The sequence below is a fragment of the Mustela lutreola genome, chromosome 1, assembly GCF_030435805.1.
Source record: "Mustela lutreola isolate mMusLut2 chromosome 1, mMusLut2.pri, whole genome shotgun sequence".
NCBI lineage: Eukaryota > Metazoa > Chordata > Mammalia > Carnivora > Mustelidae > Mustela > Mustela lutreola.
This window is the reverse complement of record NC_081290.1, coordinates 228,834,003-228,855,094: the sequence shown is the minus strand read 5'-3', so window position 1 is coordinate 228,855,094 and position 21,092 is coordinate 228,834,003. Positions and strand designations below refer to the sequence as shown.

The window sequence follows — 21,092 nt, the reverse complement described above, 5'->3', positions numbered from 1 at the left end:
TTTCTTAGAAAGAGAGAAAGATAAACCTTGCTGATGGTACTATGGAATCCATTTTGTTTTCTGAGAGTGATACTATGGCAGTGCACCTGTTTTCTTGGTCAGGTGAATTTTTCTTTCCTAAATTTTGTCCTGGCTGTGGTAGACTTTTTTTTTTCCACTGTTGATGAAAATGTGATGAAATGTGCAAGGTATTGAATTAGTCAAGACTTCATCTCCTGCCTTCAGTCACTTGGCTGAGTCAGGGGTTCTTTCCACAACACCCTCAGTTTTGTTTTTTTTTTAAATTTTTATTTATTTGACAGAGAGTGCATAAGCAGAGAGAGTAGGAGAAGGAGAAGCAGACTCCAGGCTGAAAAGGGAGCCAGATGCAGGGTTTGATCCCAGGACCCCAGGATCATGACCAGAGCTGAAGGCAGCCGCCTAATCAACTGAGTCACCCAGGTGCCCCACAACACCCTAATTTTTTATTTAGTCCAAGCAAAATAGTATCATACTCTATTTTTGTGGTCTCTATGCTGCTTTTATTGTAATTTTGTCAGCAAATCCCGTTTTTTTTTTGTTTTGTTTTTTTGTTTTTTGTTTTTTGTTTAAGATTTTCCAAGTAAATTCTACACCTAGCATATGGGGCTTGAACTCACAATCCCAGGATCAGGAGTCACGTGCTCTACTGACTGAGCCAGCCAGGTTCTCCAATGCTAGCAAATCACTTTTGAGTATGTATTTCTGCATGTTCACTTTGAAAATATAAATAGATGTGTTCATTTATAAGTTATATATACAATTTTTATACATATTAAAAGCATACGCAAAACATTTTAGAGGCTGAGATTTTAAAAATTCTTAGAAATAGAAGTTGTCCCACAACTTCTGTTCCTCTTGGATCTTTACTATTCATTTCAGCGTGTTCCAGCACCCAGCCTAGGGCCAGATAAATAGCAGAAGTTCAATGTCTGCTGTTCCAAAGAAAATATTCAGATATCCTGCTATATCTATTAATACACACTGCCTCTATTCCTAGGTTCTGCACCCTGAAAGTAAAGGTTTTCCATCTATCATGTGCTAGGGTCACTTTGGCCAGAGGCTGTGGACGCATCTCCCTTTGTTTTCTCTTTTACTTGTGATTGCATTTTATCTGACTAGTTCCTTTAGAAAACAGCAATTGTATCATCCTTAACTATGATCTTCATTTCAAACTGCCTGGTCAGGCATGTCCTGAGTGCCTAGACCATAAAGAATGATCAGCAAACTTTCTTATCCAGATGTATCACTGGAGGGTATGAACAAAGGGCAAGGGAGCTCTTGGGAGTGACAATTAGGAAGTGATTCAGGAAGCTGGATTTTTTTTTTTTAAAGATTTTATTTATTTTTGAGAGAGAGAGAGAGAGAGAGAGAGAGCATAACCAGGGGAGCTGCAGGCAGAAGCAGACTTCCCGCTGGGCAATGGGGGATCATGACCCCAGTCTGAGGCAAACAGGCTCAATCATCTGAGAGCCACCCAGGCACCCAGGAAGCTGGATTTTAAAGGGCCAGGGGGAGTTAGCCAAATAGAGAAGAGAGGAAGGCAGTCCCAGCTGAACAGCAGGGCCAAATGCTGAGGTGGGAATAGACCCAGCACATTCTGAGCTAGGGAAGAATTTGAGTAATTGAGCGCAAGGGACCGGAAAGGTTGCGTTTGTGTTTTTAAAAGATCCCTCCAGCAGCGCTGTGTAGTGTTAGAGTCTTGAGGCTGGAAGTAGGGGAGGCTGTTAGTGCCTGGAGAGTAGGGCAACAATATTATAGGTAGCCTGTGGAAACCTCCGGCATTGGAAGCCGAAAATGAACCAGCTCAGCTTTAGGGCTTTGGCTGCATTTCTTTATTGGATCTCAACACCCCTCTTTTTTTTTTTTTTTTTTGCTACAGGGTTGTGGCCCATTCCCTTTGTTCCCGAGAGACACTTACCTCTACCTTTATCAGAAAATCACTGTTTATTTCCTACAGTTCCCGGGGGGCTGGGAGAGATCTGTTTCTGGGCTCCACTTGAGGCTTGCCCTCCAAGGAAGATACTGAGGTGCATCTCTACACAGGTTTTATCAAGCCAGGGCTTGTGGAAGGTTTCAACCCACTCCGCCCCCGTTAAAAATCAAACCACACGCGCACAGACACAGGGATAAAGGCTCAAACACGTCCAGACAGAGAAACGCCTCAGGGTTATCAAGGAGCCCCTAACCTATAGCCAGGGGCGTGTCTGGGTGGGACAGGGAGCCCGGGAACCGTCGCCCCCGCGTCCAGAGCACAGCCCCGCCCTGGGAAGAAGGGGGCGGAGGAAAACCTCAGCGCCCTTGGGGTGGGCGGGGCGGCGGCCCGGCGCGGGCGGCCTGGCGGCGCCGGTGGGCGGAGTCTCCCCGCGGGGTACTGCCGCTGACGGCGCCGGCCCCGCCCCTCGGGGGAGGGCGTGCGGGCGGCTAGTGCGGTGAGCGCGCGAGAAGGGCCGGAGCCGGCCTGGGAGCCTCCGGAGCCGAGCGCAGCGAGCGGCGAGCGCTTGGGTGGCGGCAGCGGCAGCGTGCGCGATGGCTCCGGCCGCGGACCGCAAGGGCTACTGGGGTCCCACGACGTCCACGCTGGACTGGTGCGAGGAGAACTACGCGGTGACCTGGTACATCGCCGAGTTCTGTGAGTGCGGGTGCCAGCGCCCGGGCCTGAGGCGGGAGGCAGGGAGGGAGGGAGGGCGCCGGTCTGAGGGGAGACGCCGCGTGAGGAAGGCGGAGGGCGGACCTGGCCGCCAGGGGAGGCACCAGGCCTGGCCGGGAAGGTGGAGTGGGGAGCCCTGGCCTGGGGGCAGGAATGGGAGCGCTGTTGAAAGGGGAGCGGACGGGGGAATCAGTGTGTCGGCTGAAGGGTGCCGGGGTCTGGACGGTTTGGGGGCGTTGAGTTTGGGGGAGTGGAAGAGAAGGGGGGAGCCCCCGCTGGACTTGAGGGGAGGCCTGAGGGGTAGGGCTGGGGTGAGAATTCCTGGCGGAGTGGAGGCATGGGGTAGGCTGGGGCGGCCTGAGCGGAGGTTGGGAGAGTGGGCACTGCTCGTTATAATGAGGGCCCAGGACACCTGCTCCTATTGTTGCTGCCACCACCTTCGGCCTAAGGGCACAGGAGAAAGGAACAGGTCCTAGCTTAGTCTTACCCCAACCGTGAAGAGTCCCAGGTTTTTCCATTCCTCTTCGTCTGTTCTCTTTGGACCTCTTCGGTCCATGCCAGGGAAGGTGCCAGGCTCTCAAGAACACGAGGGACCAAGACCCTGCGCCACTCTGCCTCCTTTAAGACCACCTAAGGCTTAAGGTTCATCTGAAGACACTAATTCCATTGCTTGCATCTTCTGAGGACTTGGGGAACATCCTCCTCCAGCTGCTGCTCCTGACAGTCCCCAGTTGCCCCCTGGGGTGGGGTAGAGGGGTAGGGATGGTGTGTGTGTGTATGTGTGTGTGTGTGTATGTGTGTGTTTCGCCAGATTTTATTCCACTAGGCTAGCGGAGCACAGGAAAAATCTGCCACTTTTTAAAATGCAGTTTACTTTGGTTAAGTTTTGAGAGCACAGTGTTTTTGAGAGCACAGTGTTTGATCTTTCTTCTGGTACCTATCTGCTTCTGGCAAAGTACAGAGCATTTTTTGGGCTATTTCTTTTTTTAATCGGATCCACTTTGTAAAGACACTAAGCAACTCTTCTTTGCTAACCTACTCTTTGTTGGGTCCTTTCCTCAGGCATTTGTTTGGCTTTCTAGGAAAGAGGCAAGAGTTTCCTGCTAGCTGATGCTACCTCATTCTCTTCACAATAATTGACTAAATTTAAAAAAACAAACAGAGACAAACCCGAACTCTTTGTAGTGTTCAAGACTTTAAACCATTCCTTTTAAACCATGATTTAGGTTGAGAGCCATTTATCCAGAACTACTGGTTTAAAGTAATAATTTTTATGTAGTGATGGAAGTATAAGGGCAAAGGGATCATTTGTAGTGTAATTACTTGGCAGCCCATGTGTTGGCAAGGAAGCGCTTTACCAGTTTGATGTTAGGTCATGTTGGCAAACCCATACGTGGTCCTGAGAAGGTCCATGAGAAGAAGAGACTTGAAACCATGCTTTCTGAACTGGAAATGTGTAACATGGAAAAGAGAAACTCAAGGGTCTTCAAATTTTGGATGGGCTGTCATGCAGAGCAGTTTAACTTTATTTCTCTAGAATGTGGAATTACAGTGTATGGATGGAAACTAACTGTAGAGGAGAGATTTTGCTTCAAAATAAGGAAACTTTTAAACCGAAGAATAATAGGATGGATTCAGGAGACATAGAGGTTCCTGAAAGTGTTGAAACAGACATTGCTCAACTAACTCACATGATTATTTTATGGAGAATTAATTGTTTAGTAAAGAAAAGGGGTTGGCTTTAGTTGTCCTTTAGGTCCTTTGCATATTTATGGGTGGATATAGGTAATAATGGCTCTTAGTTTAGAACCAAGGATTAGAATCAAGAGAAAACTGACAGTTAAGTCATGTGAGCTATGAGAGTGCAAGATACTTCTGTTCTGCCAGATAGCTCTGAGAAATGGGAAATGGCTTTTGGTCTTACCGTTCTCAGAGGAGGAAACTGAGCAGACTGCAGGGAGGGTTTTGACATAGGAATCGGGGTATAAGAAGAGGGTAAGTGAATGTTGGTTGTTGTTTGCACGTGTACCTTTGGAGAAAATTATTGGGAGGAAGTTGAGGTCAAGTCTTCTTACCTAGGAGGCAGTGGGTATCTATCATATTTTGGAGTATGAGAACTTGATCTTTGAAAAATATGCTGGTTAATAATGGTGTGTTTAAAACAAATGTAGTTTTGGGTGCCTGGGTGGCTTGGTTGGAGAGTCTGCCTTCAACTCAGGTCATGATCCAGGGTCCTCAGGGAGTCTGCTTCTCCCTCTCTCCTCTGCTCATGCTTTCTTTCACATTATATCACTCTCTCTCAAATAAATACATAAATTCTTTTTTTAAAAAGATTTATTTATTTATTTGAAAGAGAGAGAGAGAGAGAAAGATATATCACAAGTAGGCAGAGAGGCAGGCAGAGAGAGGGGGGAAATAGGCTCCCTGCTGAGCAGAGAGCCTGATGCTGGGCTCCATCCCAGGACCCTGAGACTGACTTCAGCTGAAGGCAGAGGCTTAACCTACTGAGCCACCCAGGCACCCGATAGATTCTTAAATAAAAAAAAACCAAAATGGGATGGGGTATTGGGTGAGCCTGGTAGTAGGTATTAAAGAGGGCACGTATTGCATAGAGCACTGGGTATGGTGCATAAACAATGAATCTTGAAACACTGGAAAAATAAAATAAAATAATAAAAAAAACAAGTATAGTTTTATCATTGTTATATTTACAGTAATGATACAAATATTAAAGATAAAAATGGAGATAATAGGCATATCTAAGTGCTTACTATATACCACACTTTAATAAGCACTTCATCTATCTTCTCTCATTCTTTTTTTTTTCTTTTAAAGATTTATTTATTATTTTAGAGAGCAAAAGCAAAAGAGAGAGTGGGTGAGCACTCACTTGCATGTGGGGTGGGGGGGACAAAGGGAAAGGGAGAGAGAGAATCTTAAGTAGACTGTTGAGCTTGGCTTGGGGGGTGCTCAGTCTCATACCCTGAGATCATTACCTAAGCTGAAATCAGATCAAGAGTCTGTAGCTCAACCTACTGGGCCACTCAGGTTCCCCTCTTTAATTTTTTCAACCTAATGTTGCAAAATGTGGTGTAGAGATAGTATTCAAGTTGAGGTCTGATTCTAAAGGCATTTTCATTTTGTCCCTGTATGTAAGGGATGATGATAGGTGAAATAGTATACTATTGCAAAGGATAAATTGAATAATTATTCAAGAGTCCTATCTTTTAGCATTAGGCTGTGTGTATTTTGAATAATAAAAAAAATGAGTTTCTGGAATTGCGTGTTCAGAAGTGGCAGCAGTTCTGAGTCACTGAAATACCTGAAAATTTGCCTTTTTATTTTTTAATATCATCCAAGGTCAGTTCAAAGTCTTCTTCCTTTTCTTCTTCCTCTTCTCTTTTTTTCCAAATTCCTTTTTTGCTTGAGCTCATTGTAAGGACAGGGGAAAAGGTAGAGTTTTTTTCTTAATTACAATTGCGAAATAATATATCCCTTGGTGTGGCAGAAGTTATAGGTACAGGCAGTCCTCACTCTTTATGGTAGTGACATGCAACTTAAAACCTGGCCAAGTAGTCTTTTGTTTTTTGTTTTTTGGTTTTTTTAAAAAGATTTTATTTATTTATTTGACAGAGAGAGATCACAGTAGGAGAGAGGAAGGGAAGAGATCACAGAGAGAGAGGAAGGGATGCAGGCCCCCTGCTGAGCAGAGAGCCCGATGTGGGACTCGATCCCAGGACCCCGAGATCATGACCTGAGCCGAAGGCAGCGGCTTAACCCACTGAGCCACCCAGGCGCCCCTTGTTTTTTGTTTTTAAGATTTTATTTATGATGGAGAGAGAGAGGGAGAGAGGGAACACAAGCACGGGGGAGCTGGAGAGGGAGAAGCAGGCACCCCGCTGAGCAGGGAGCTGGATATGGGGCTTGAGCCTAGGACTCTGGGATCATGACTTGAGCCGGAGACAGATGCTTAAGAGCTGAGCCATCCAGGTGCCCCCTGGCAAAGTAGTCTTAATAATCAATGGGAAAAGTTACAGTTGTTCTGAGAACTTTAAAATTTTTTGTCAAACACCATAAACCCTCTTATTGTTGGTTATAAATTAGAGAAATGAAAAAAAAAAAAGCGAAACTATTATTTATTACTCTGTAATTTAAAACATTAAAAACACTGATAATTAAAATGTGTTATTTCTTTGTACAAAAACTTACCAAAAGTAGTTTGAACAGTGCTGGCTTTCTTGTCATGTAACATGTGATGTGGAATGAGTGATTTTTCTATGCCTTAATGAATTGTCATTCTCCTTTCTAAGTTTGGTTCAGCTTCAACATTTTACTCTTTGCACTTTCAATATTGTGAAATATCTCTGAGAGTTCTTCTAATGCAGAGTTTTTTACTGGCATCATTTCTTCTGGTCCCTCTTCATCCTTTTCTTACAACCACTTTTTTCATTTATGTTGATTAGTTTGCCTTTAAGTTAGTCTGGCTGTTTATCTAGAGTCCCTCAGATGGCAGCAATCAACATCATCGTTGTCACCTATTTCTTTGATAACTGTTTATGTGTGATTGGAATTTTACTTCCAATATTATCACTTTTTGTTTCTTTGCTACACTTTCATCATTGTTGGCTATTTCCATTTTTTGCTTATTCATTTTTGTAAAATGTCACATACTTTCATTACCAGGAGACAAGGAGGCAACTCAGCTACACACTTGGCTGTCTGTACATGAATTGAATAACAAAGTGCAGTGAATAATCACTAACAGTTTTTGCCTTAATTTTTTGAAAATATTTTATTTACTAATTTATTTTGAGAGAGAATGCACCTGCAAGGGGGGGAGGGAGGGGCAAAGGGAGAGGGAGAGAATCACAAGTAGACTCTCCACTGAACACGGAGCCTGATGCAGGATTCGATCTCACAACCTGCAGATCATGATCTGAGCCGAAATTCCGAGTTGGATGCTGAACTGACTGTACCATCAAGGAGCCCTTCAAACCACTTTTCAGACTTAGATCTATAGTTAGTCATTAGAGCTTAGTAATGCTTGAAGGCAAAGAGCATTTTGAAGTCTCATCTTGGCTTAGTATTTACCTGTGTTGTCCAAGATATTAACTAGGAAGAATTTTCATTTGGTGGTACATATTGGAAGAAATGATAGATTTTTTTTTTTAATGGAACAGTAATTGGTATATGGGTAAATAAGAAGAATGAATACCTCAAATGGTAATTTGGGGAACTTTACTAAGCTAGAATACATAGAATAGTGAACATTTAAATGAAAGTCTTGGGATGGCTGGAAGGCACAGTTGCTTAAGCATCTGTCTTCAGCATGAGTTATGATCCCAGGGATCATGGGATTGAATCCAGCATCTGGCTCCTTGCTAAGTGGGGAGCCTGCTTCTCCCTCTACCTGTCTGTCTCTCTCCCTGACAAATAGATAAAATCATTAGAGAAAATAAATGAAAGTCTTGCCCAGTGCATTATTAGCTCTCGTTAAATTTTTAAGTTGTTCCTTTGATTTTGGGTTTACCCTATTCCTTTGCCAACTGTTTCTCTCTTAGTGGGAAAAAAAAAAACCTAACCGGGAGAGTTTTAGGTAGTGCAAAAGAGCATTTTAAAAGAAGTGGAGGCATGGAGAAACATTTTAAGTCTGGCAAAATGATAGAGCCCAAAAGAGACAGCAGAAGCATTAAACAGTGATACAAAAGTCCTACATATATACTGTGGGAAAAGTTTATGGTATAATGACTGGGAGCCAGGATCAAGATCCTATCTGAACTTCGCTCACTTGAATGTTGTGACTCTGGGCAAAGCACTTAGTCATTGTTTGTATCGGCTTATTTTCTATAACACGAGAATAATGATATCTGAGAGGGTTAGGAGAATTAAATGGCATGGTATGTGTTAAAGTACACAGTCAGGTGAAGTGCCTGGCCAATACAAGGTGCTCAATAAATATTAGTTGAATTGGAATCTAGTCAAAATAAGTCTAAAAAGAAAATCATACTGTGTTATAGTTGTGGCCTCCTCATCTGTAATGGTTAGTTTTATGTGTAAACTCGGCTAGGCTATCATATCCACTAATTTTTTTTTTTTTAAGATTTTATTTATTTATTTGACAGAGAGAGATCACAAGTAGGCAGAGAGGCAGGCAGAGAGAGGAGGAAGCAGGCTCCCTGCTGAGCAGAGAGCCCGATGCGGGACTCGATCCCAGCACCCCAAGATCATGACCTGAGCCGAAGGCAGCGGCTTAACCCACTGAGCCACCCAGGTGCCCCCATATCCACTAATTTAATTAGATACTAATCTAGGTGTTTCTGTGAAGGTATTTTATAAATGTTGTCAACATCTACAGTCAGTTGATTTTAAGTAAAGATTATTCTCAGTGATGTGGGTGGGCCACATCCAGTCAGTTGAAATGTTAAACTTTTGGGGGGGAGGTTTCTTCCTTGACTTACTTGACTCCTCACTTTGGCGGACCTTTCCTCTCTTCTCTTTTCCTCCCTTTCATCCTTTTTTTCATTTGTTTGCATATATTGAAAATATACCAGAATTTGTAGATGTTTTCAGTGGGATTGCTTTTGCACATGATGTTCCCTTGTCATTTGTAGCTACCTTCTCTCAGTGGATACCTCCTTAAACCTTGAGTGATTACTCCTTACAGGGTTGGATGCTTCTCTTTCCCTTGGAGGACTTTAAAAAAAAAACTTTTTTTTTTTAAAGATCTTATTTATTTGACAGACAGAGAGAGAGAGAGATCACAAGTAGGCAGAGAGGCAGGCAGAGAGAGTAGGGGAAGCAGGCTCCCTGCTGAGCAGAGAGCCCAATGTGGGGCTTGATCCCAGGACCCTGAGATCATGACCTGAGCCGAAGGCAGAGGCTTAAACCACTGAGCCACCCAGGTGCCCCTAAAAAAAAGACTTCTTTAAAGAAAATTATTCATTTGATAGAGAGCCTGCATGTGTGCGAGAGGAGGAAGGAGCAGAGGGAGAGGGATAAGCAGACTCTCTACTGATCCTGGAGCCTGACGTGGGGCTCGATCTCACAACCCTGAGATCATGACCTGACCGGAAATCATGTGTCAGACACTTAACAGACTGAGCCACTCAGGTACCCCTCCCTTCGAGGATTTTTTATTAACTGAAGTATAAAGGCCAAATTCTAACATGGCATGAAAACTCCTTTTTTTTTTTTTTTTTTAATGAATATTTTCACAACAGTCAAGAATTTTGTAGTGAAAAATCTGTTGCCTAGATTCTATTTTAACATTTTATTATGCTTGTTTTATACTTTTTTTTTTTTTTTAAGGTTTTATTTATTTGACAGAGCATAAGCAGGGAGAGCAGCAGGCAGAGGGAGAGGGAGAGGCAGGACTCTGGGATCATGACTTGAGCCAAAGGCAGCTGCTTAACTGACTGAGCCACTGAGGCACCTCATGCTTGTTTTAGTGCATATCTGTCCATTTACCCATTCTTCTGTCAATTCACTTTATTTTTGATACATTTCAAAGTAAATTACAGACATTTATACACTTTCCCCTAAATCCTTTAACATGCCTATTATCAGTTCAATTCTTTTTTTTTTTTTTTTAAGATTTTATCTATTTATTAGAGAGAGAGCATGAGAGAGACAGTGGGCATGGGCGGGGGAGGGAAAGGGAGAGGGAGAAGCAGACTCCCTGCTGAGCAGGGAGCCTGATACAGACTTGATCACAGGACCCTGGGATTATGACCTGAGCCGAAGGCAGACGCTTAACTGACTGAGCGACCCAGGTACCCTTAAAGATCAATTATTTGTGGGTTTTCTTTGGATGTAAAATTTATATTTGATGTTATGCACAAATTTTATGGTATATTTGCTGAATTTTAACAAGTGCATACATTTATGTAACCAAAACCTTTATTAGAATATGGAACTTTACTATCAAGGACGAAAGTTCCTCATGCCTCTTCTCTGTTAATCCTCACCTCCACCTTCCCCTTCTCTCTAGGGCAGCCACTGTTCTGATTTTCCTCCCCCGCATCATAGATTAGATATACCTGTTCTGAACGGAATATAAGTGGAATCATGCAGTATTTACTGTTTGGTATAAGACTTCCTTCATTCACTGTATGGTTTTTGAGATTTCACCAATGTTGTTGCAAGTTTTGGTAGTCCCTTTTTATTGCTAAGTGGTATTCCATTATATGAATATTCCGTAGTCTATCAGTTTTCCTATTGCCGAACACCTGGCTTTTTTCAGGTTTTGGCAATTATAAATAAAGCTACTATGAACATTCTTGCACCAGCTGTCTTGTGGAAATATATTTTCATTCTTTTTTTTTTTTTAATATTTTCATTCTTATAGGTAAATAGTCAGGATTAGAATAACTGGGTCAGAGGGTTAATTTTGTGTTCAATTTTATTAGAAACTGCCAGATCTTTACTCAAAGTGGTTTTACATAGTGTTTTACATTCACAGCATTTCATCCACTTCCTCACTAACATTTGGTGTGTCTTCAATTTTCACCATTTTCTTAGTTATGTAGTTTTTTAACTCATTGTGGGATCTGGTGTATTCTAAACTCTTTAGTCTTTGTTCCTCCCTTTTCCTATAATTCCTGCTTTCCTTGAATATACTGTACTCTTGCCAAAACATTGTTTATGTATTATGTTTATATTTTGGTGCACTTTTCATTGTTTGTGTTCTTCCCATGAGAGATAATAGTAAATCGTTTTTTTTAAAGCCATGAAGTTTGGGAGGTGGCTTATTATTCAGCAACAAGTAACTGAATAGCGTCTAAAGTTGAGTTTTTTTTTTTTTTTTAAAGATTTTACTTATTTATTTGACAGAGATCACAAGTAGGCAGAGAGGCAGGCAGAAAGAGAGAGGAGGAAGCAGGCTCCCTGCTGAGCTGAGACCCCCGATGTGGGGCTTGATCCCAGGACCCTGGGATCATGACCTGAACCTAAGGCAGAGGCTTTAACCCACTGAGCCACCCAGGCACCCCTAAAGTTGAGTTTTGAGCAATTTTGATTTCCTGTTGTGTAAACTCAGAGTATGCCAAATCACACCATACATTTTATTCTTAGAGGATGAAACTTTAAAAATAATAATAAAGTTTAATATAGGCCCTCTCTTTGAAAATTTCAGAGAATTTTTATAAGCATCATTTTATTTGTCCCTATAATGCACTCATAAGACTCAAAAGAGGCGTTTTACCCTGTGAAATAAGTACTTTAAGGTTGAAATAATTCAGTTGCATGACTGGAAAAATTTTTGATGCATTATAGGTGTGGACTCTATCTTAAAGTTCTTTAACTTTTCAGAGCAAGCTGCTTTTAACAGCAAGAGGAAAGAGTGAATGGACTCAAAATAGAACTCTTAACATTGCACTTGTTAAAATTTTGTTACTGCTGTAAAAACTGTCTTATGGTTGGAATTCATTCATTTCTACAAAACAATAAGGAGACGGTCTAGGTAAGATAGTCTTTGCAAATGAAATATTACAGTTTGAGGCTATTTTACCTGCTGGGTAGCAATTCCTCCCCACCCCCACCCCCTTTTTAAAGTAGACAGGAGGACAGTCTGGTTTTGTTGTCTGATATCCATTTGATCCCTGGAGTTCCTTTAGTTCGTTTTGCCAATTGGATGTTCAGTGTTCTTTTACTACTCTAGAAATATCCAACTTAGGTTAAGTGTCTCAGTTAAGTGTCTGCCTTTGGCTCAGTTCACGCACAATCCTGGGGTCCTGGGATTGTGCCCTGCATTTCCCATTTCAGGCTCCCTGCTCAGCAGGGAGTTTGCTTCTCCCTCTCCCTCTCCCCTGCTTGTTTTCTCTCTCTCTGTCTCTGTCAAATAAATAAAATCTTAAAAAAAAAAAAAAAAGAAAAAGAAAGAAACGTCCAACTTAAAGCTTGACAATCAAAGAGAATTATGACCTTGATAAAGGAGGACTGTTCTTTTTTAAAGAGCATTCATTAAATAAACATTTAGCCGCCCCCTCTGTGCCTTTCCTTCATCCTATTTCTTCCTTTTTCTCCAGAGATAATCACTATCCTTAGTTTATTGTTTATCATTTCCTAGCTTTTACCATATGCATTTCTAAAAATACACTGTTTAGGTTTCCTTATTTTATAGTCTATATAAGTGGAATTGTACTGTGTATGTGTGTGTTTATTCTTCAACTTGCTTTTCTCAATTATGTATCATCCTTGTTCCCAAGAATGATCTCTGTTGATGGGTTTAGATATAGTTCATTTATTTTTACTGTTTAGAATTCTATTGTATGAATATGTTGATTTATCCATTCTTCAGTTTTGGATGTTTTTTGTTTTCAGGTTTTGGCTATTACAAATAATGTTTTAAACTTTTTGTACATGTTCTAGTATATACAAATTAAGAGTTCTTGTATATATTGACAAGTATAATGGTTAGATTGTAGGGCATGCCCAAATTCAACTTTTACTTTTAGAAGATCAGAAGTTCTTATGTTTTTTTGTCTCATAACCTCTTTTATACATTTGAAAAATTTTTGAGGACCCCAAAGAGTTTTCTTGTGCACCTTTGTTGCTTCATTGGTTGCTTCAGGTAGGAGAGTAAATATGGTCCTTATTACTCTGTCTTAGGTAGACGTGTAAATCCTGTTTACAGCCTATATTTCTTGTTACTGCCTTCTGTAAGAAGTCTTCCTTAATTATTTGGTAAACGGGCTGTGTAGGTATCTTCATAAAATTGCTCTACCAACTGTGAGACTAGTACAAAGCCATGTGTACCATCAGTAAATGGTTTGCTTCTTTAAGAGATTGGACAAAAATAATGGCACTAATTCTAAAAATGATGTGAAATTTAAGTTGTATATTGAATTTCTGCTTTAAAATCTATTTTGTTCCTTTTGCCTGGCCTGTTTTTTACCCAGGCTTTTTTTTTTTTTTTTTTTTTTTTACACTGTCAGCTACTATGTGCCCTTATGTTTAAGGTATTTATCCTATAAAGCAGATAACTGTTTCTTTTATTGTTAAAATTCAGTCTTATTTTCTTGCTTTCTGTGACTACTGATATATTTTTATTTCTATCCTTTTTAAAAAAAAAGATATTTATTTATTTGACAGAGAGCAAGAGAGAGCACAAGCAGGGAGAGCAGCAGGCAAAAGGAGTGGGAGAGGCAGGCTCCCTGCTGAGCAGGGATGTGGGGCTCAATCCCAGGACCTTGGGATCATGACTTGAGCTAAAGGCAGATACCCAACCAACTGAACCACTTGGGCATCCCATATTTCCACCCTTTTTTATAATGCTTTTTATTCTACATCTGTATTTCTTGCCTTCTTTTGGCAGTGATAGGTTTTTAAAAATTTCTTTCTCCCCTCTATGGTTTGGAAGCTACTCCTTTGTTCTAGTTCTGGTGTTTATTTAAGTATTTTTTAAATACATGTTTGACTTAAAGTCCGAACTTATTTCTTCTCTCATTTTAGGTAATTGAAAGAAGCAACTTTAACTTTGTGTATACTCCTCCTAACTTACATGTCATTTATTTATTTATTTGCCAGAGATAGAACAAGAGAGAGTGAGTGCATCTTGTTCAGTATGTAGTTCTACCTTGGATTAATCTTTGCTGCATAACAAATTTCTACTTATGTAATGGCTTAAAGTAACACATATTTATAGTTTCATATTTTCTATGGGTTAGGAGTGTGGGCCTGGCCTAGCTGGGTCATTTGTTTAGAGATTCACAAGGCTGCAATCAAGGTGTTGGTGGGGGCTGTGGTCTCATCTGAAGCTTGAAAAGGGAAGCCTTTACTAGCAGAATTTGGTTCCTGGTGGTTGTTGGATTGAGGCTTCGGTTTCTTGCTGGCTTTTGGATGGAGGCTACTCTTAGCTCCTGGAATCTGCCCTTGGTTCCTTGTTACATGAAACCTCCAGAATAGGCAGCTCAACAATGTGGCAACTTGCTTTTTCAATGCCAGCAAGGGAGTAAGAGACTCCAGCAAGATGGGAGCTGCAATCCCACATTATACTATCACATACATATAATTATGTATATCTCATCATCTTGCTATATTCTCTTGGTTAGAAGCAAGCCATTAATTCTGCCTACATACAGAGGGAGGGGGTTACACAAGGGCTTGCATACTAGGAGGTAAGGATTCTGGTGGCCACTTTATTAATTAATTAAATTATTTATTTGAGAGAGAGAGAGCGAGCAGGTAAGGGGGGCATGATGGGGGAGGGCAGAGGAAAAGTCTCAACCAGATTCCTCACTGAGCTTAGAGCCCCACAGGGGGCTGAATTCCATGCCCCCAAGATTAGGACCTGAGTTGAAACCAAGAGTTGGACACCCAACTGACTGTACCACCCAGGTGCCCTATTTATTTAAAAAAAGTTTTTTAAAAATTTCTTATATAGAGAGAGTGTATACAAGTGCGGTGAGGGGCAGAGGGTGAAGGGGAGGGAGAGGGACAAGCTAACTCTGGCTGTGTGCAGAGTGGCTGCTCTGTTGGATCCCATGGCCCCCTGAGATCAAGACCTGAGCCCAAAGAAAGTTGCTCGTTAACTGACTGAGCCACCCCAGCGCCCCCTGGTGGCCACTTTAGAATATGCCTGTCACAAACCTTGTGTTTCTACTTCCAGAGGAGGTAATTGTTTTTATTGTTTTATTTGTTTACTGTTTTAAACTAGATCACTATGGAACAACTTTTTTTACTGTTTTCTGTGCTACTGGGTGGTTGCTTTTCTGTTTCATTTAACTAATGAGTAGGTAGTCCCTCAAGCATTTCATGTAGATGATCTCAGATCCAGTTCCCATCCTTCCATGGTCCAGTGCCTTATCTCTTATTCCTTTGTGAGCATTTGAAATTCTACTTTCTATGATAATGAGACAGCCAATTCACTGCCCTACCTCCTTCTCTTTGTAGAACAGTCATACTGATTTTCTTGGTTCTTAGTTTTTCCCTCTGGGAATTACCTTTAGTCTTTTGGGAGTTGAATTGTGCATTGAAAAATATATTATTAAACTTTATCCAGCGTGTCTAGGTGTTTGTAAGAGGATTTTTGGGGTGTCTGCCATATTGCTTAATAGCTATTTCTTTATTTTAGCTAACGATTTATACATTTCAAAACTAGAAATACTATTAACTAAATAAAAATGTGTGCTTACAGATATATAAGGTAAGAACTTCCGATAGTGAGTATTGGCACATGTGCAATATAGAGTTGAGAAGTATAATGGATAAAGACTTTCACAAACTGGCCGTTGATGACTTTTCTGATGTAATCTCTTGCCTTTCTAAACACTTGCATTTTATACTTCAGCAATATAATTCAGCTTTTATTTCCTCAAGCACAGAATGCAGCTTCATAGTTTCCTGTGTTTGCATACATTTTTCTTTCCGATCTGGAATGTCCTGCTTTATCTCTCTCATCTCTCTTTACTTGGTTAATTCAGTCTTTTAAATTTTTTTCTTTCACATTTGTTTTTTCTCTTTAGCATTTTTCATTTCTAAAGGCTTTCTTTTTTAAATCTACCTGACAATTTCTGATAGCTTTTTAGTTTTTGGGTTTTTTTTTTTTTTTTTTTTTTTTTGCTTTTATTTCCTTAAACATATCAAACATTTAATATCTTATATCCATTAATTCAATATCTTTCATCTTTGTCTCTGTTGCTTGTTTTGCTGTTCTTCTTTTATGGCTGCGTGCTTCCTTATGTGCTCTTATGATTTTTTTTTTGTGCTCTTATGATTTTTGATGATTTCATTTTTCTGTAGACTTGGGAGGTCTTTGAGACCATGTAAAGTCAATAAAAGGAGGGGCCCTAGGATCTTGTTCATTGCTGTATCCCAGGGTTTGTTACAGTGTTTACTATATGAGACTTTCAGCAAATATTTATTGAATGAATGATGTGTATATGTTTTACAGAGTATTGTAATTATAAATATATCTATATTCTCCACCATATTGATAATGCCTCAAGTTAAAAAACTTTTAAGCTTTGGGGCGCCTGGGTGGCTCAGTGGGTTAAGCCTCTGCCTTTGGCTCAGGTCATGATCTCACGGTCCTGGGATCGAGCCCCACATCAGGCTCTCTGCAGAGAGCCTGCTTCCTCCTCTCTCCTCCTGCTTCCTCTTCTCTCTGTGCTTGCCTCTCTTCCTACTTGTGATCTCTCTCTCTCTCTGTCAAATAAATAAATAAAAATATTAAAAAAAAAAAAAACTTTTAAGCTTTAACTCAGTATCCATAGCACTTAGCACAGTATCTTAATATAGATTAAGTTCCCAGTTAATGTTGTTAGTTAAACCAGTGAGAAATTGCTTGGCATGTTCTGCCCATTGTAATCTATAAAATAAAAAAGATTTATTTTTCCTTTGTTGTCATTTGAAGCCATTACTAGTGGAGATAAATGATGAATCAACTCAGATAACCAGTAGTATGTCTTGATCATGATTGATTAAAGCAGAACCTTTTTCCAGACTGAACTGCAAAACCAAAACTTTTTAAAGTTTATTTATTTAAATAATCTCTGCACTCAACTTGGGGCTTGAACTCACTATCCTAAGATCAAGAGTTGCATGCTCTTCCAATTCAGCCATTCAGGCACCCCTAAAACCAGAACTTTCTAAGTCCGGTTTCACTGAAGGCTGATCATATTATCAACTATCCAAGTACTTAACGGATTTCAGGGCATTGTGAATATGGAAGTTTTCAACAAATATTTACTAAATATCTACTATACATGTAGTACTTTATAATGTATGATGGATTTTTTCCCCCCAGTAAATTATGTGCTATGTGAGGTATAAACTTAAAATTGTGAAAAGGTGACTAGCAGAAAAGATAAGTGATTTGTTTCAGCAGTGAAAGAATTGCCTTAAGACAGTATCATTTCTTTAGTCATAATGGATCACAGATTAATAAATTCTTTTTTTTTTAATTTTTTAAAGATTTTATTTATTTATTTGACAGAGAAAGACACTGGGAGAGAGGGATCACAGGCAGGGGGAGTGGGAGAGAAGAAGCAGGCTTCCAGCTGAGCAGGGAGCCTCATGCGGAGATCGATCCCAGGACCCCAGGATCATGACCCAAGCTGAAGGCAGACACTTAACGGCTGAGCCACCCAGGCACCTCCAGATGAATAAATTCTGTAGACGTTCAGATAAGGCTAGTATAATTGCCAGAATTACATGGCTTGTTTGGTTCTTAAGATTAATTAGGATAGACCAACGCTTATGACTCTGTTTCTCTTACTCTCTTTCCTTTTTCTTTTTGCATGTTGCGGTGTTAGGAACACAGCTTGTTAAAGAGCAAATGACATGAGACTGAATCTAGATCTTCCCACTTGGGAGCAATATGACACTAGGAAAATTTCTTAATCTTGCCAGATATATAAAATAAGAATGAAAAGCTCACAAGGTGATATTTTATATTAGAAAGATTATGTAAATTAGGTCACTAGTTTGCTTCCAGGCATATAAACTCAATAGATACTAGTACTCTTCTGCTTTATTCTTTTTCTTTTATTATATAATTTGTGTGATTTTTTCCCACTATTTTATTCTCATTCTTTTTTAAATAAAATAAAAATCAACTTTAAAATAAAGTCAGTATTCAGATTAAAGGTTATAATGGAAAAGACCATGCAAATACTCTATATGTATGTGTGGGTGTAAGAACATTGCTGTTTTAGTTGGATCACAGAGAAACCTTTGTTTGCTACATGGGACACTTGTCTTGGCCGACCTATCTCATTTTCTCTGGTTTTCTTTAAAGCAGTTTTTTTAGACATTTAAAAGCTGACACTTGGGCAGTGAATACCCTGAAAAAAAGTCTTGTTCCAGTGGAAACTGACCCAAAGTTATTTGGGTAGAACTAGAACAGTTCTTTGGGGGCAGGATGAGGGAGAGGGAGAGAGAGAATCTTAAGCAGGCCCCATGCCCAGTGTGATGAGGGGCTTGAGCTGAAATCAAGAGTCTGATGCTTAACTGACTCAGCCACCCAGTTGCCCCTAGAACAATTCACTTCAGAGATTTGGGAATTCAAAAAATTAAAAAACTTGTATTTTATAGTTTTTAATTTTTTCCCTACTGCTTAGGAATTTGATTTAAATTAAACCCTGTTTAAGACATTAAGTTAAATGAAATAAATTCATAAACATATTTTACTTAATGTTAAGTTATGTTGGAGAAAGTATTTAGTTGCTTATGGTCTTAAAGAATGAGATATTACTGAACATTAACAACTAATTATACATTTTCAAAAGCAATTCCACAACTCAGATAGCTTTTCATGTTTAGGAAATGCATATCTCAGTGATTTGTTTTCATTATTCATATGGATTTGGAAGCTGACCAAAAGAAATGAATTATTTTTATTTCATTTTCCAGAAAACTTTGAAATTACCAGGAAGTTAAAGATATATAATTCAGGGCGCCTGGGTGGCTCAGTGGGTTAAGCCGCTGCCTTAGGCTCAGGTCATGATCTCAGGGTGCTGGGATCAAGTCCCACATCGGGCTCTCTGCTCAGCAGGGAGCCTGCTTCCTCCTCTCTCTCTGCCTGCCTCTCTGCCTACTTGTGATCTCTCTCTGTCAAATAAATAAATAAAATCTTAAAAAAAAAAGATATATAATTCAATAAATATTTAAGAAATATATTTATAACCATCAATTAGAATAAAATCACTAAGACATTTAAATTACTTTATTTTACTTTAAATTCTAAATTATTCATAATTATTATGATAAGATAAGAAAAAAATGTTTTACTGAATTTTTTTTCACTTTGTGGATTTTTTTTTTTTTTTTTTTTTTTTTTAAGATTCACTCATCCACTTTGGAGAGAGAGCCAGGGCATCGAGGGTCAGAGGGAGAGGGAGAGAGAAACTTTAGCAGACTCCTCGCTGAGCTTGGATCCCAACATGGGACTCCATCTCACGACCCTGAGATGACGACCTGAGCCAGAGCAAGGGTCAGATATTTAACTGACTGCACCATCCAGGAGCCCCTCATTTTGAGGATTTTTCTTTTTTCTTTGTTGAAGATTTTACTTATTTGAGAGAGAGTTTGAGAGAGAGAGCACGGGGAGGGGAGGGGCAGAGGGAGAGGGAGAAGCAGACTCTCTGCTAAGCAGGGAGCCCAGTGTGGGGCTCAGTCCCAGGACCCTGGGATCCTGACCTGAGCTGAAGGCAGATACTCAACCAATTGAGCCACCCAGGTGTTCCTCACTTTGTGGATATTTTTAAAAAAATGAAATAGGACATTCTAATCGAAATCAACATAAGAATAGGAAATAGTTTATAAAATGGAAAGAAGACAGGTTATTTGTCGGGAGCCAGTACAGGAGGCCTACTCTAAGAGCTGTAAGGGACTGAATATGATTGGCTGTTCATTTAGGTCCACTCACGCGGGAGGTGCATGAGCACTGCGGTGATTGGCTAGGCGGGCTAAGCTGCCGGTGTATATATGCTTGAATGTACTTGTAGAGGGGCGGGCCCGCCAGGAGCCAGGCCGCGCCGCGCCGGCCGGCCTGAGGGGGCCGCAGCCCGGACCATGGCGGCGGCGCAGTTCCGGTTAGGCGGCGGCGGCGGTGGCGGCGGGCGCCAGGGGCGGCGCGCGGCCCTGGAGGCGGTGGCGGCAGCGGCCGAGCGGGGCGGCGGGAGCTGCGTGCTGTGTTGCGCCAGAGGGGGAAGAAGATAAAAAGAAGCCATTAAAGAAGTTTGCCTCCACGCGTGTCTCCGTGTCGTTCTTGCTGGCGAGAGCGACAAGTGGTGCCGAAACCCGGGAACTCGTGCAGAAGAGACACGCGGAGTTAGGCAACGATCAGGTAAAGAGTGCACCTATTTCTGTCTAGTGACAGGGAAAGTTCCTCAAGTCCAGGACGAGCGTAGAAAGCTTTCCGGGATGGGAAACGAGATGGCTGCAAAGTTCCTAGGATAAGGACGAGAGTAAAGCTTTCTGGTATGGGAAACGAGATGGCCACATATAAAATGCTGGGGCCACTTTCTGATATCCTTAAGGCAATTGGTACTCCTTTAAAAAATAAAACAGCTTGTTTGTTTTTGAGAGAAGTGGGACAAACGGCTCCCTGGTTTTTGGAAAGGAGCAGAGGAGGGAAATCGCCCAAAAGCCAAAAGGTGAGCAAGATGCAAAAGGAGCTTGCAAAAAAGGAGGAAAAGCTAAAGAAGGCTATGGCGCAGCTCAAAATGCAGGGGAAAGTTATGGCGCAGCTGAAATTAAAAGTGAAAGAAGGAGCTATGGCGCAGTTACAAACAGAGACGGAAGTGGTAGATAACTTAGATCCTATGCCCACGCGCCCAGCCCCAACAGCGCCACCTTACGAGGGGCCTCGTCCGTATAAACCTTGCTGCACCAAGGCCTGCTATTGTGCAAGCTGCACTGCACGAGTGGCTGCCATAGTAGCCTCTCAGGAGTTTGGGTGGGAACAGGATTCTCATTCAGT

General features: G+C 40.9%; 1 protein-coding gene across 2 annotated transcripts in view; it reads left to right on the top strand.

The window, feature by feature from the left end:
• The first annotated feature begins 2,421 nt into the window (after positions 1–2,421).
• The window catches only part of ACER3 (alkaline ceramidase 3), a 153,408-nt gene continuing 134,737 nt past the window's right edge, over positions 2,422–21,092 (top strand). The window contains exon 1 of one of the 2 annotated variants that reach the window (XM_059188326.1): positions 2,422–2,650. In XM_059188326.1, the coding sequence (XP_059044309.1) occupies positions 2,548–2,650 (103 nt within the window). In that variant the 5' untranslated portion in view covers positions 2,422–2,547. The remainder of the gene's footprint in view (positions 2,651–21,092) is intronic. The other variant, XM_059188317.1, reaches the window with a different exon arrangement.